At 40.4% G+C, this 13,338-nt stretch overlaps 1 protein-coding gene across 1 annotated transcript in view; it reads right to left on the reverse strand.

Moving 5' to 3' along the window:
- CYBRD1 (cytochrome b reductase 1) overlaps window positions 1-13,338 on the reverse strand; it is a 38,222-nt gene that overhangs the window by 13,127 nt on the left and 11,757 nt on the right. The window contains exon 2 of the mRNA XM_058300652.2: window positions 4,820-5,028. Within this exon, the coding sequence (XP_058156635.1) occupies window positions 4,820-5,028 (209 nt within the window). The remainder of the gene's footprint in view (window positions 1-4,819; window positions 5,029-13,338) is intronic.

Below are 13,338 nucleotides of genomic sequence, written 5' to 3' on the forward strand. Positions count from 1 at the left end.
CCAACACCACCCCACAGTGGTAGCAGTTTGGCATATTTTTCCACATCTTTCTTTACACAGCTACACATATATAGAATTTTTATATTTTATTTCCTTGTTTTTTTCCTTTTTCTTCCCCCAAAATGATATTTTACTATACATATTAGTCCCTGGTAGTAAACTGAAGAACATAGCAGCAGGGGTTTCACTCTGCTGGGATAGCTGCAGTCCTTTTAATGGCTGTATAATATGCAACAATATGGATTTACCACAATTTAACTGTTCCCCTACTGAAGGTTAAGTACTTCCCATTTCCTGCCTGTCCAAACAACACCTTACAGAGTTCCTTACCTGATGGTAATTTATATCTATTCTCCCTATATGTGGGATTGCTAAGTCAAAGGGTAAACATATTTTACAATACATATATATCAATAGATATAAACAAATTGATTCCTAAAAATTTGGTGGAAATTCACTCTCCAGCATTTTAGGAGAGCACCCTTTACCACACATCCATGTCAACAACGAACATAATTGTTTTGTCAATCTTCTGGAGAAAAATAGTATCTTATTACTGTTTTAACTTATATTTCCTGACTTCTTAGTGAGGTTGGATATCTTGTCATATGCTTAGTGGTGAATTAATTATTTTCATCTTTGAACTGCTGTTTAGATCTTTTGCTCATTTTCCTATTGTCTTTTTATTATCAATTTTTAGAAGTTTGTATATTAAGCACATTAACCCTTAACATACCTCATATGTCTTACAAATATTATTCCCTATATCTCTTTGTGAAATTTCTTTTAACTTTGGTATCTTTTGTCATGTATGTTTTTTTAAAAGATTTATTTATTTATTTCTCTCCCCTCCCACCCCACCCCAGTTGTCTGTTCTCTGTGTCCATCTGCTGAGCCCTCTTCCTTGATTGCTTCTGTTGTTGTCAGAGGCACAGGAATCTATGTTTCTTTCTGTTGTGTCATCTTGTTGTGTCAGCTCTCTGTGTGTGCAGCACCATTCCTGGGCAGGCTGCACTCTCCTTCGTGCTGGGCAGGTCTCCCCAGGGGGCGCACTCCCTGTGCGTGGGGCTCCCCTATGCGGTAGACACCCCTGCATGGCAGGGCACTCCTTGCGCGCATCAGCACTGCGCATGGGCCAGCTCCACACCGGTCAAGGAGGCCCGGGGTTTGAACTGCGGACCTCCCATGTGGTAGACGGACGCCCTAACCACTGGACCAAGTCCACTTCCCTGTTTTTTTAAATTACGTACTCAAATACGTCATTTACGGCTTCTGGCTTTCTTCCCATGCTTATGGTCGTCCCTAACTGAGATTATACAGATGCTATATTAATTATTCTTAATTTTCTTTTTTCATTGATATGAATGTTTTCTTACATGTAGACCTTTAATCTATCTGGAATTTTTTTTTTCTGTTGTGTGAGGTGTGGAGTTTGTTTGTTTTCTTCCAAATGGATAGTCAATTATAATGACATCATTTATTAAATAGACATTCTTTCCACAATAAACTGAAATGCAAGGTGTCATAGAAAAGAGTTCTCGTACATATTAGAATCTGTTTTTGCACTTTCTATTCTTTCCATGACTATTTATTTATTCCTGTTTTAATTACATGTTTTGATTAAAGTAGCTTCACATTGTTTGGCTTTTTTAAAAAGATTTATATTTTCTCTCCCCCTGCCACCCCCTCCCCCTCTCCATTGTCTCTGTGTCCATTCGCTGGGTGTTCTTCTGTGTCTGCTTGTATTCTCACTAGGCAGCTCTGGGAACCAATCCTGGGACCTTCCGGAGTGGGAGAGAGGCCATCATTCTCTTGTGCCACCTCAGCTCCCTGTTCTGTAACATCTCTTATTGTCTCTCCTCTGTGTCTCTTGTAGTGTCATCTTGCTGTGCCAGCTCTCCACATCGGCCAGCACTCCTGCATGGGGTGGCACTCCTGTCTGGGCTGGCACTCCGTATAGGCCGGCTCGCCATGCAGGCCAGCTTACCTTCACCAAGAGGCCCTGGGCTTTGAACCCTGGACCTCCTATATGGTAAATGGGAGCCCAACTGCTTAAGCCATTTCTGTTTTCCCCCACAATAAGTTTTAATATCAAAAAAAGCAAGTCTTCCCTCACTTATTTTTCAAAATTTCTTGGTTATTCTTAGATAGTTGCTCTTCTGCATAAAGTTTAAGAGCCCCACTGGGATTAAGATTAGAATTGTGGCAGGGAAGCAGACTTGGCCCAGTGGTTAGGGCATCCGTCTACCACATAGGAGGTCTGTGGTTCAAACCCCAGGCCTCCTTGACCCGTGTGGAGCTGGCCCATGCGCAGTGCTGATGCACGCAAGGAGTGCCTTGCCACGCAGGGGTGTTCCCCACGTAGGGGAGCCCCATGCGCAAGGAGTACACCCTGTAAGGAGAGCCGCCTAGCGCAAAAGAGAGTCCAGCCTGCCCGGGAATGGTGCCGCACACATGGAGAACTGACACAACAAGATGATGCAACAAAAAGTAACACAGATTCCCGTGCTGCTGACAACAACAGAAATGGACAAAGAAGAAGACGCAGCAAATAGACACAGAGAACAGGAGAACAGACAACCGGCGCGGGGGGGGGAGAAATAAATCAATAAATAAATATTTTAAAAAATTGTATTAAACATAAATATTAGTTGAAGAGGGAATGATATGTGTATGATATTAATTTTTCTTTCTTTATCTCTTTAATCATACCACTCATACTATATTTTCTGTATTTCAATAAGATTTTATAGTATTTTACTTAATTTATAGATCTTTATATAGAATTATACTTTCATATTTTATTTATTTTTAGGCATTTTAGAGTTTTTATCTGTATTGTAAATGGACTCCACTTCTTTTTCTAAGTGGTTAGTTCTAGAATAAGCAAAAGTTAATGAATTCTGCATGGCTATCTTATATCCAGTCACCTTTCCAAATTCTCCTATTACTTGTAGTAGTCTCTTGGGTTTCCAGACATACATTACATAATCTGCAAACACAAAAAAATTGTCAAGTATTCTCTATTATTTAGACAGATTTTTAAAATTATCTTGTCTTAGTACATTTGCTAAAACCTCTAGACAAAGTCCATAAAAGTGGGAGCATGTCTTATATCTGATTTTAATGGAAGTGTCCTCAGTGCTTCATGGTTTGATCTGATGTTTGCTCTTGAGTGTTAGTTAAGATCTTTACCATTTGAGTTGTCACCTGTGGAGTGTATGTACGTAGGGCAAGATGGGTTCACATCTAAGAAGGGCCCACCATTACATACACAGATTTAAAATGGCAACTTTCTGGCACACAGTAATAAAGTATCTTGAGCAAAGACTGCCTTTTTCTGTCACATAGGTTTGTAAGATAGACTTTAAAAGGAGTGGTCCCAGAATGATATTAAATGCTTTCTAGGGGGATATTTGTTTATATAATGATCTGTTTTTCTCCTTTAATTTGATTCATCCTCCTATTTTTAGAATAAATCTCATTTGGCCATGGTGTATTACTCCTATAATACTGCATTTGATTTACAAAAACATATTAGTAACTTTTATATTATATTCATATACATGAAAATGGTCTCTAGTTCCCTTTGTGGTATTATTGTTATCAAATTTTGGCATTGAGGCTACGGTAGAGGGGAAGAAGATACAGCTCAATGAATAGAGCATCTGCCTAACATACAGGAGGTCCAGGGTTTGATACCCAGGACCTCTTGGCCCATGTGGTGAGTTGGCCCACGTGGAGTGCTGCCACATGCAAGGAGTGTCGCCCTGCACAGGGGTGCCCCTTGTGCAAGGAGTGACCCCCATGCAATGGAGTGCAGCCCTGCATGGGAAAAAAGCAGCTCGCCCAGGAGTGGTACCGTACACATGGAGAGCCAACGCAGCAAGATGACATGACAAAAAAGAGACACAGAGAAAAGACAAGATGAAATGGAGCGAACTAGGGAGCTGAGGTGGAGCAAGAGAATGATCACCTCTCTCCCACTCCGGAAGGCCCCAGGATGGGTTCCTGGAGCCGCCTAATGAGAATACAACAGACACCGAAGAACACATAGAGAATGGACACAGAGAGCAGCCAAGGAGGGGTGGTAAATAAATAAATAAATAAGTCTTTTTTTTTTAAAAGGCTATGGTAGAGTCTCAAAAAAACACTTGAGACCTTTTAGTTTTTACAGCATTCTAGAACAGTTTGTGTAACATATGAATTATCTAACTTAGAACTGAATACAAAGGTTTTCAGATACTGGCATTAAGGTTTCATTGGCTTTAAAAAATAAACTGAGGAGTATGTATTCCACAGCAGACTGGAGTAGTTTAAATTACCTGTTCCACAAAAGTCAAGGTATAAAACAGTCTAGGCCTGATGCCTTTTTTTAGTGAAAGATTTTAAATTAACCTTTTCTTTAGTGACAGAGAACAGCCAAATGGTATGATACCCCACTAACTTGGGTTTAAATACAATGCTCTCCAGAGTATGTGCTTTTAAAAAGTGAAGGTAGAAGATTCTGCCCACACGGGCATCAGCTCACCACCCTCTACTCCCTTTCTGTAAGAGACAGAACTATTTTCCAGACTATAGCTCTGTGAGTCTGTTCAATTTGCTAAGTCATACCAGTGTGGTCATGTATTATCAATGATGTGAAAGCAGGGCCACCAGAGGTTCTGAGGGGAGGAAGAGGGAGGAATAGGTATATTTATGGGGCAATTTCAGGACACTGGAATTGTCCTGCATGGCACCATGAATGTTCAGAAAACATCTGTAGTATCCAACTTGCTTTACTGTTTATACTTGTTTATAAACACACTGAGACACTGACCTGTAAGATGTAAAGTATGACAGCAGTCAGTCCAACCCAGCTGTGCAGACTATACAGATTGGGGATACGGCTGGCATTGTGGAAATCAAAAACGGCCACCAGAGAAATAATCGCAAGAACAGCAGCAACGGCGTTTAACCCCGCATGGATGGATTTCATCAGGAGCTTGCTGCATTTCCAGGTCCATGGCAGGCGGTACACGATGATGGCTAGGGAGAGACAAAAGGGGACAGAATTCATCTTTTTTAAAATCAACACCAGATGAACAGTTTGACACGCTGGACTCTCCCTTTTGTGAAACCCTATCCTCTTGGATTCTGTTTCTCCCCCATTTCCCTGTGTTACTCCTATCTCTTGTGTCTCCTTCAAGAGCACACTGGCTGCCATTTTCTTCACTCACAACTTGCAAGAACGTTGGCAGTTCTCAGGCTGAGTCCCAAGGTTTTTTCTCCCTCTGCACGCTCTCTGTGGGTGACCTCAAACACTCTCTTGCTGAAATGCTTTCTACATGGCAGGGACTCCAAATTTTTTATTTCCAGCCCAGAACTTTCTTCTGAACTCCAGACCCACAGAGCCAATTGCTTTCTCGATGTCCAAAACTAAATTCTTGAACTTATGATCTGGCTTATGCTTGTCTCCTTTCTTCTTAAGTCTTGGTTTGATAAGAAAAAGACAAACTAATGAACAGAAAATTGAAGATGTGAAGCAATCAGAACTCTCATGTTCTGCTGATGGGAGTGTAAAGGAAAAGAACTGCTTTGGAAAACTGGCAGTATCCACTTAAGCAAAACTTATGCACATCTTATGACCCAGAGATTCCTCCCTAGGTATATGCCCATAAGAAATGCATACATATGTTCACCAAAAGACCTGTACTAGATAATTTTTAGCAGCACTGTTTACACAAGCCCCAAGCTGGAAACTCCCCAAATGTTCATCATCTATTTGGAATGGATAAACAAATCGTGATATATTTACACCATGGGATAATATACAGTAATGAGAATGAATGATCTATAACTATATGTGATAATAGGGATCTACCAATAAACCAGACATAAACAGGTATATACTGTTTGATTCAATTTATGAAAAGTACAAAAACAGGCAAAACTCATCTCTGCAATTAGGAGTTAGATGATAGCTGCTCTTTTGAGGAATAGCAACTGGAAGGGAATCCACAGGGGATTTCTAGTTTGCTACGAACATTCTGTTTTTCTACTTGGGAACTGGTCACACAGGTGAACACTGAGGAAAGCTGCATCAAGTTCTACATTTATATGGACAATTTCTTGTTTGCAGGTTAAACTTCAATAAAAAGGGTTTTTAAAGGTTTGGTTGTTTTTTTCAAGTGGGTTCAACCAGTACATTATATGGCCACCCTAACCAGCATGCAGTTAATTTTTGTTCTGATGATAATATCCTTTCTTTCCTACCTCTCCAGTCTATGTCAGGGAAAATTTAGATACCTGAAAATGTGTGGCAGATTAAAGAATACTTCCTTGGAAGGTGAATTCTTCTATGTCAGCAGTGTATCAGGTATGCTTCTTAATTCCCAGGAAGAAAAAGAAAAAGCAGACGCCTCTATCCACAAAAGACAATTTGAATACATACAACTTCATAGGATCATAAAAATGCAGGAGTTTATGTATTTGTTTTCAGGCACTGTGGCAGTTTGAGATTATTTTATGAACGCCAAAAAGAGAAAGATTATGTTTGTAAATTAATCTATTCCTCTGGGTGTGATCCCCTTTGATTGCATTACATTCAGCAGAGGTGTCTTTGATTAGATTACCTGCTAAGACTGGGACTTTGGATTTGACTATGTCAGTGGGTGTGACTTAGGTTGGGTCTCTGCCCCTTGCTGGGTCTGATATAAACAGACACTCACAGACACAAGAAGACACACAGGAAGAGAGAGCTCTGTCATTTTTTGATCCTGCCATGTGACAGAAAGGAGAGCACGAACAGATAAAGCCCTGGGGACAGATGAGCCATTATGCCTGATAGCTTATAGCCGATATTCAGAAGAAAGCAGAACAACTGAGACTGATAACAAGCCCCATGCCAGGAGAGAGAGGACTTCACTTAAGCACAAAGTCTCCAGAGAAGGGTGCTACACCTTTTTTGTTCCAGGGACCCCTTTGCCAGTCAGGTGAAAACCACAGACCCCTTACTAAGTCCACACTATACTGTGCATTATTTATTAAATATATCACACCCGCACCAACACATCCCCACAAGAATAAAGTTTTTTTGAATTTTCAACTCAAGCTCTCAGACCCTTGTTAAGAACCCTATTCAAGAGGCTGGGCCCACTGATCTCAAGAGGAAGAGGAAGCCCAGAGAGGAAGACAGAGACCAGCCAGAGGCCATGACCATCTTACTTCAACATGTGGCAACTAACTTTGGTACAAAAGTAACCTTGGTTAGGCTTTCTAGGCCTTGTAACTACAAGCTTTTACCCCAAATAAATACCCTTTATAAAGGCCAACAGATTTCTGTTACTTTGCATCGATATCCCTTTGGTGGACTAGTATAGGCACCTACAAAGATGGATATGAATTAAGCCTCTTTAAAGCTTTCAGCACAGGGTGTCAATCTTCCTACTCTTTGGAGTAGGACATACCATGGACACTTTTACCATTAGGACAGCATACTCTTTACCTACTCCAACCCATGAAGGACTGCTATTTGTTCATTTTAGTGTATATACGGGTCTCTGATAAATGTTGACTGATTATCCTGCCTTGAGGATATGAAAACTTTTCGGCTAATCATGTCTATACTCAATGAATCTTTTCCAGCCACTTAATGCAACACCTTTAAGTACACTTTCAAAAGCTAACTCAAGGCTCCTTCTTAAAAGGTAACCAAGAAATGCCAAAGAAGAGCCCAAAGTCAAGTAATCCAAAGCAGAGATCTTTACTTGTAGCTCAGGAAAAGTCTCTGCCCAGGCAGGGCTCAAAATGTCATCTGCCCTGAGTAGGAGGGGAAGTGGCTCTTTTAAGCAATGAGAGGCAGGAATTGGGAAGGGTAGGCAGGGATAGCTTTATCAAGCAGTTCCTTTTTCTTGCAGTGAGGCTTCTGGGAAGGTGAGCAGATGTCAGGGGAAGGGGCAGGGGGTGGGGAGCAGAAAGCAGGCCCTATTAGTCTTATCACTTCTCAATCCTACTTCATGACAGGGATCCTCACTGAGGGCAGGAAATGGATCTTGCTATTTCTCCCTGGTATCCCAAAAGCCTAAGACAGCCTTTAGTTCAGACTAAGTTTATTTTTTTTAACTTATTATTTTGACATAATTGTAGATTCATATGCAGTTGCAAAAAATAACACAGAGCAACCCCATATATTCTTCACCCAGGTTTCCCCTGGGCTCACATCTTTTATAACTATAGTACAATATCACAACCAGAAAATTGATATTGCTACACTCCACTGACCTCATTCAGATTTCACCAATTTTACATGCACTCATTTGTGTGTGACCCATAAATTCTTTTAAAATAAATGAATACAAAGCACTTTCTGCAGACTGATCAAAGTCGAGAAACCGAACTGAAGTCAACTCAGACACTGGTTTCTCCTCCTGCTTTTTCTCTGATGATTCAGCCACACATCCTTATGATTCCTGAGGAGTTTTCAGAGGTAGCAAATGCCTCTTCACCCAGTGACTTGATTTTTTTATCCAAAAAGTAGAGTCTTTTGCAAGCTGTATAATCAGGAAGTAGTAAAAGAAAAAATGCAATATATGAAGACCCAGTAACAACACATTTCCCACTTTCCTTGTTTAGCCTCTCTCTATATATAAATATACACTAACACACACACATACACACAATTGAACCCTTGCTAAGTAGCAGGCACCATGCTGTGTTTTACATGCTTACATTTTATTTATTTACTTATTTTTATATAACTTCTTTTTTTAAATTTAAATATTTGTTTTATTTCTTTCTCTCCCCTTCCCCCCCCCCCACCCCCGCCCCAGTTGTCTGTTCTCTGTGTCCATTTTGCTGCGTGTTCTTCTTTTTGTCCGCTTCTGTTGTTGTCAGCAGCATGGGAATCTGTGTTTCTTTTTGTTGCGTCATCTTGCTGCATCAGCTCTCCATGTGTGTGGCACCATTCCTGGGCAGGCTGCACTTTCTTTTGTGCTGGGTGGCTCTCCTTACGGGGCGCACTCCTTGCGCATGGGACTCTCGTATGTGGGGGGCACCCCTGTGTGGCAGGGCACTCCTTGTGCTCATCAGCACTGTGCATGGGCCAGCTCCACATGGGTCAAGGAGGCCCCGAGTCTGAACTGCGGACCTCCCATATGGTAGACGGACGCCCTATCCACGGGGCCAAGTCTGCTTCCCTATGCTTACATTTTAATTCTTATCTCAACTCTGTGAAGAAGGTACTATTATCAGCATTGTACAGAAGAGGAAGCTAAGGCACAGAGAGGCTACATAACTTGTTCAACCTCAATTAGTGTTTTAAAATGAATATTATTATTGTGTTGTTGTTGTCCTCTTCCTCTCCCTGCTCCTGCAAGCACTGCGGGGTGGGGTAATAAGAAATCTTAGATGAGAGACTTGAACATCTGCATATGAAAAGGAAATACTCCACATGTGTTTGTTTGAAAAGCAAATTAGGAATGATAAATCATAGCAGTTTTTTCTCCCCAATCTGGATCATATTATATCAAAAATTTCCAAAATTCAAAACTAACATCTAATGTTAAAAGTCAGGAGTGGTTATCACGACTGAAAGGGATTATAAGAGATTACAAGAGGGATTCTGTTTCTTGAACTGGGCACTGGCTACAAGGTATGTTCACTTTAAGAAAATGTGCACTTGTGATTCAGGTATTTCTGCATGAATGTTGTTCTTTCAAAGTTTACTTATTAAAAAATGTTGCCAAAATTTCAAAGACAGCTTTGTCCCCAAGGAAGAAATTTACTCTCCCAATACCATAAGCCTTACTGGGGACCACATCAAATTGAAATTGACTCCCATTGAGTGTCAAAACTTGATTTTTAAACCTTTTATGTTTATCCAATCTTTTTTTAAGCTGGTTGCACACTTGCTTTCCTCCTCCAGCAGCAACATGAATGCAACACAATTTAATCTTTTACTGATGATTGGGGTAATAAATAAAACAGTAATTACTGTCCTGTTACATAAGAGGGAAATCCTCAGGAGTTTCTGAATCATGAGAAGTGCTTTCCTCTGATCCAAATGGGCTCAGACAATTACTAGGTCTAATCTAGAATTCTTCTATCTCTTCTTTCAGTTCCTTGCTCATTTTAGGGTGCATACTCCTCTCCATGCAGTCGTTCTTCCCTATGCTTTATTCCCCTCGACCTCTAATTTCTAGCTTACAAATTTTTATGTTGACAAAAATTGTAACATCTGTTTGTTGTGGGTGTTGAGTATGTGGGGATCTAGTATATTATTTTCTGTATGGTTGAAGGAGTTCCTAAGAACATCTTCCCAGACTCCACAGAGGCTGTGCTGCTGAGTTGAATGTTTGCCAGAACACTCTCTGGATTTATCTAGAGAAGGAGGGCTGCAAAATGTTGGCATCTGCATAGGCTGTGCTTAAAAAAAAAAAAAGGATAAAGAACCTGAGGATGGTGGATTTCAGGAGAAAAGGGTAACTTTAACAAGTCAGACCACATTTCTTAAACAAGAAGTTATCCTCAACAGTTATAAAAACTGCCCGGAGAGCAGAATTTTAAATATTTCTCCCTTCTTTGGCTTGGCACTTACCTAGACACCATTCCTGAGGTTCAGTGAGAAGGAAGAAAGGGGCCTCATAAATCCACAAGGAGGGAAAATGATTTAAAACAGCAACTCGTGACTAACACAAGGGTTTTCTGTTAGAGATTCAAGTAGGCAAGACCATTTTTCCCCAGAAAATGAGGTGAAATATGAACACATATATGTGAGAGATACATTTGAAGTCTTTATAAAAGAAAAGTTGTTGGTAGTAGAGTGTGCAAGTATGATTAACAAAAAGAAAAAAAGAAAAAAAAATGCAATTATTCTTTGGACAATGAAAGTAAAACATAATAACTTGAAATTGAATTTAATTGTTAGAAAATTCTCAATTCCTAGCTGCATGACCAAGGGTCAGAAATATGTATAAACATTTATTCTCTAAAATATAACCGGTTTGGCGCCAGCTTTCAACCTATTACAGAAATATTTATATACACAAATTTATCTTATGGCAGACAATGCAACTTTAGAATTTGTCAAAGCGAGTGGCGGGAAGAGGGAACCAGAGGTTGGAAAGAAATGTCCCCAAACATAGAAAATATTTTGACTCTAGTACTTCTGTGTGTAAATCTCATGATTCATGAGTGAAGGAGCATTTATCTTGTTTGCCATCACATTCTCTCCATTTAGGAGAAAGTCTGGCACATAGTAGGAATTCAGTAAGTATGTGTTGAATAAATACATCCTACTAGAGCACAGTAATTTATTCAGTATTCCCCAGGAAAAGAGCAGATCCTCTTTTAAAATGCACAGACACTCAAAAGACAATTTGTACCACTGATCCAAATGTTTGTTAATACAAGACTAGAGAAAAATAGCTAGAGGACAGGCAGAAACAGCCTAGAAAAAGATCTTCTAGGGTTTAGGGCTGGACACCAGCCAGAGGAGAGAGGGAAATTCCGATAACAGAACTGTGAGTTGAAACCAGCAGCTGCTGCCGGCACCATCCCCCACACTAAATACACTTCTTGGGCCTCTGGGCCTGCTGCTACAGACAAAGGGGGATCCAGGGATCTACTACCCCAGGAAAGGGGAGAGAGAGACACACAGCCCAGGGCTGACTCAGCTTCCGACCCACAGATTTGGTCTGCTGTGTCCCACGAGCCCTTCCAGGCCAGGTGGGGTTGTGCGATTGTTTTCCTTGGAGCCCACAAGGGGCTAAAGATATACAACCTCCCAATCTCTTCCTCTACTAACAGGGACTGAATGCTGAGGACTCTGAGGGGAGTGGAAATATTTCCAACCCAGGTAAAGGGAGAGGGCAGACAGAGAAGGCTGGAGAGCTGTCTCAGAGAAAGTATGAATTACAAGGCTCATAGCCTCCAGCCTCTGTCATGTGATCCTCTCTGTATTGCAACAAATACCTCCAATCAGGCATTGAACTGAGAGCTCCCAAAGAGTACCATCTGTTGGCCGACTAAGGAAATGCATGGAAGAAAATTAAAAATAAGTAGGCGAGGCTTTTTCTGGCCTGTATATTCTCCCTCCCCAAGGCCCTAGGAAGTGACTCTACAACCAATTACTGGGTCCAGTGCCCAGTTCTGAGCAATGGTCAAGACAATCCTAACAATCCAGGTCAAGCCAAGAATCAAAGAGCAGTAGTAACACACAGCCTCCTGCCACTAAATCCCTATAATAGAGGAGAAATAGAGCATCTGAGTAAGCTACATCCTAATCAGATGCTTAGATATCAGCAAAAAAAATTACAAGTCATACTAAGAAAATAGAAGACATGGCCCAAGAAAAGGAATATAACAAAGTCCAAGAAGAGATGCAGAATTTGAGAGAACTAATCAGTGAGATGCGCACAAATTTCCAAATCAAATTAATGAATTGAAAGACAGTATGGTCAAAGAGATAAATGACATCAAGAAGACATTGAGTGCAAAGAAGAATTTAAAATCCTGAACAGAAAAGTAACAGAGCTCATGGGAATGAAAGACACAAGAGGTGAGACCAAAAACACATTTGAGGTATACAACAGCAGACTTGAAATAATAGAAGAAAGAATAAGTGATACTAAAGACACAACAGCTAAAACTGAAGAGAGAAAAGACTGGAAAAAATTGATCAGGGGCTCAAAGGGTTGAATGGCAACACAAAATGCAACAGCATATGTGTCATGGGAGTTCCAGAAGGAGAAGGGAAAAGGGGCATAAAGAATATCTGAGGAAATCATAGCTGAAAATTTCCCAACTCTCATGAGAGAAATGAACATATGTGTCCAAGAAGCACACCATACCCCAATCAGAATAAATCTGAAAATATCTGCTCCAAGACACACACTACTCAGAATGTCAAATGTCAAAGATAGAGAGAAAATCTAAGAGCAGCAAGTGAGAAACAAACCATCACATACAAGGGATTTCCAGTAAGACTTAGCAAAGATTTCTCTTCAGAAACCATGGAGGCAAGGAGACAATGGTATGATACACTCAGGATACCAAAAGAGAAAAACTGCCAGTCAAGAATTCTTTACCTGGAAAAATTGTCCTTCAAATATGAAGGTGAGTACAAAATATTCACCAACAAATAGAAACTAAGAGAGTTTGCAAAAAAAAAGACCCCACCTTTGCAGGAAATATTAAAGGAAGGCTTAGAACCATAAAGAAAAAGACAGGACAGATAGGCTTGTAGGAGAGTATAGAAGAAAGAATAACAGAAGGATAACCCAAAGAGTAAAAAGACAGACAAAAATAAGAAATGACATGAAAACCAAAGAATAAAATGGAGTAAGTAAATAGTGCATT

The sequence above is a fragment of the Dasypus novemcinctus genome, chromosome 7 (assembly GCF_030445035.2).
Source record: "Dasypus novemcinctus isolate mDasNov1 chromosome 7, mDasNov1.1.hap2, whole genome shotgun sequence".
NCBI classification, from domain to species: Eukaryota; Metazoa; Chordata; class Mammalia; order Cingulata; family Dasypodidae; genus Dasypus; species Dasypus novemcinctus.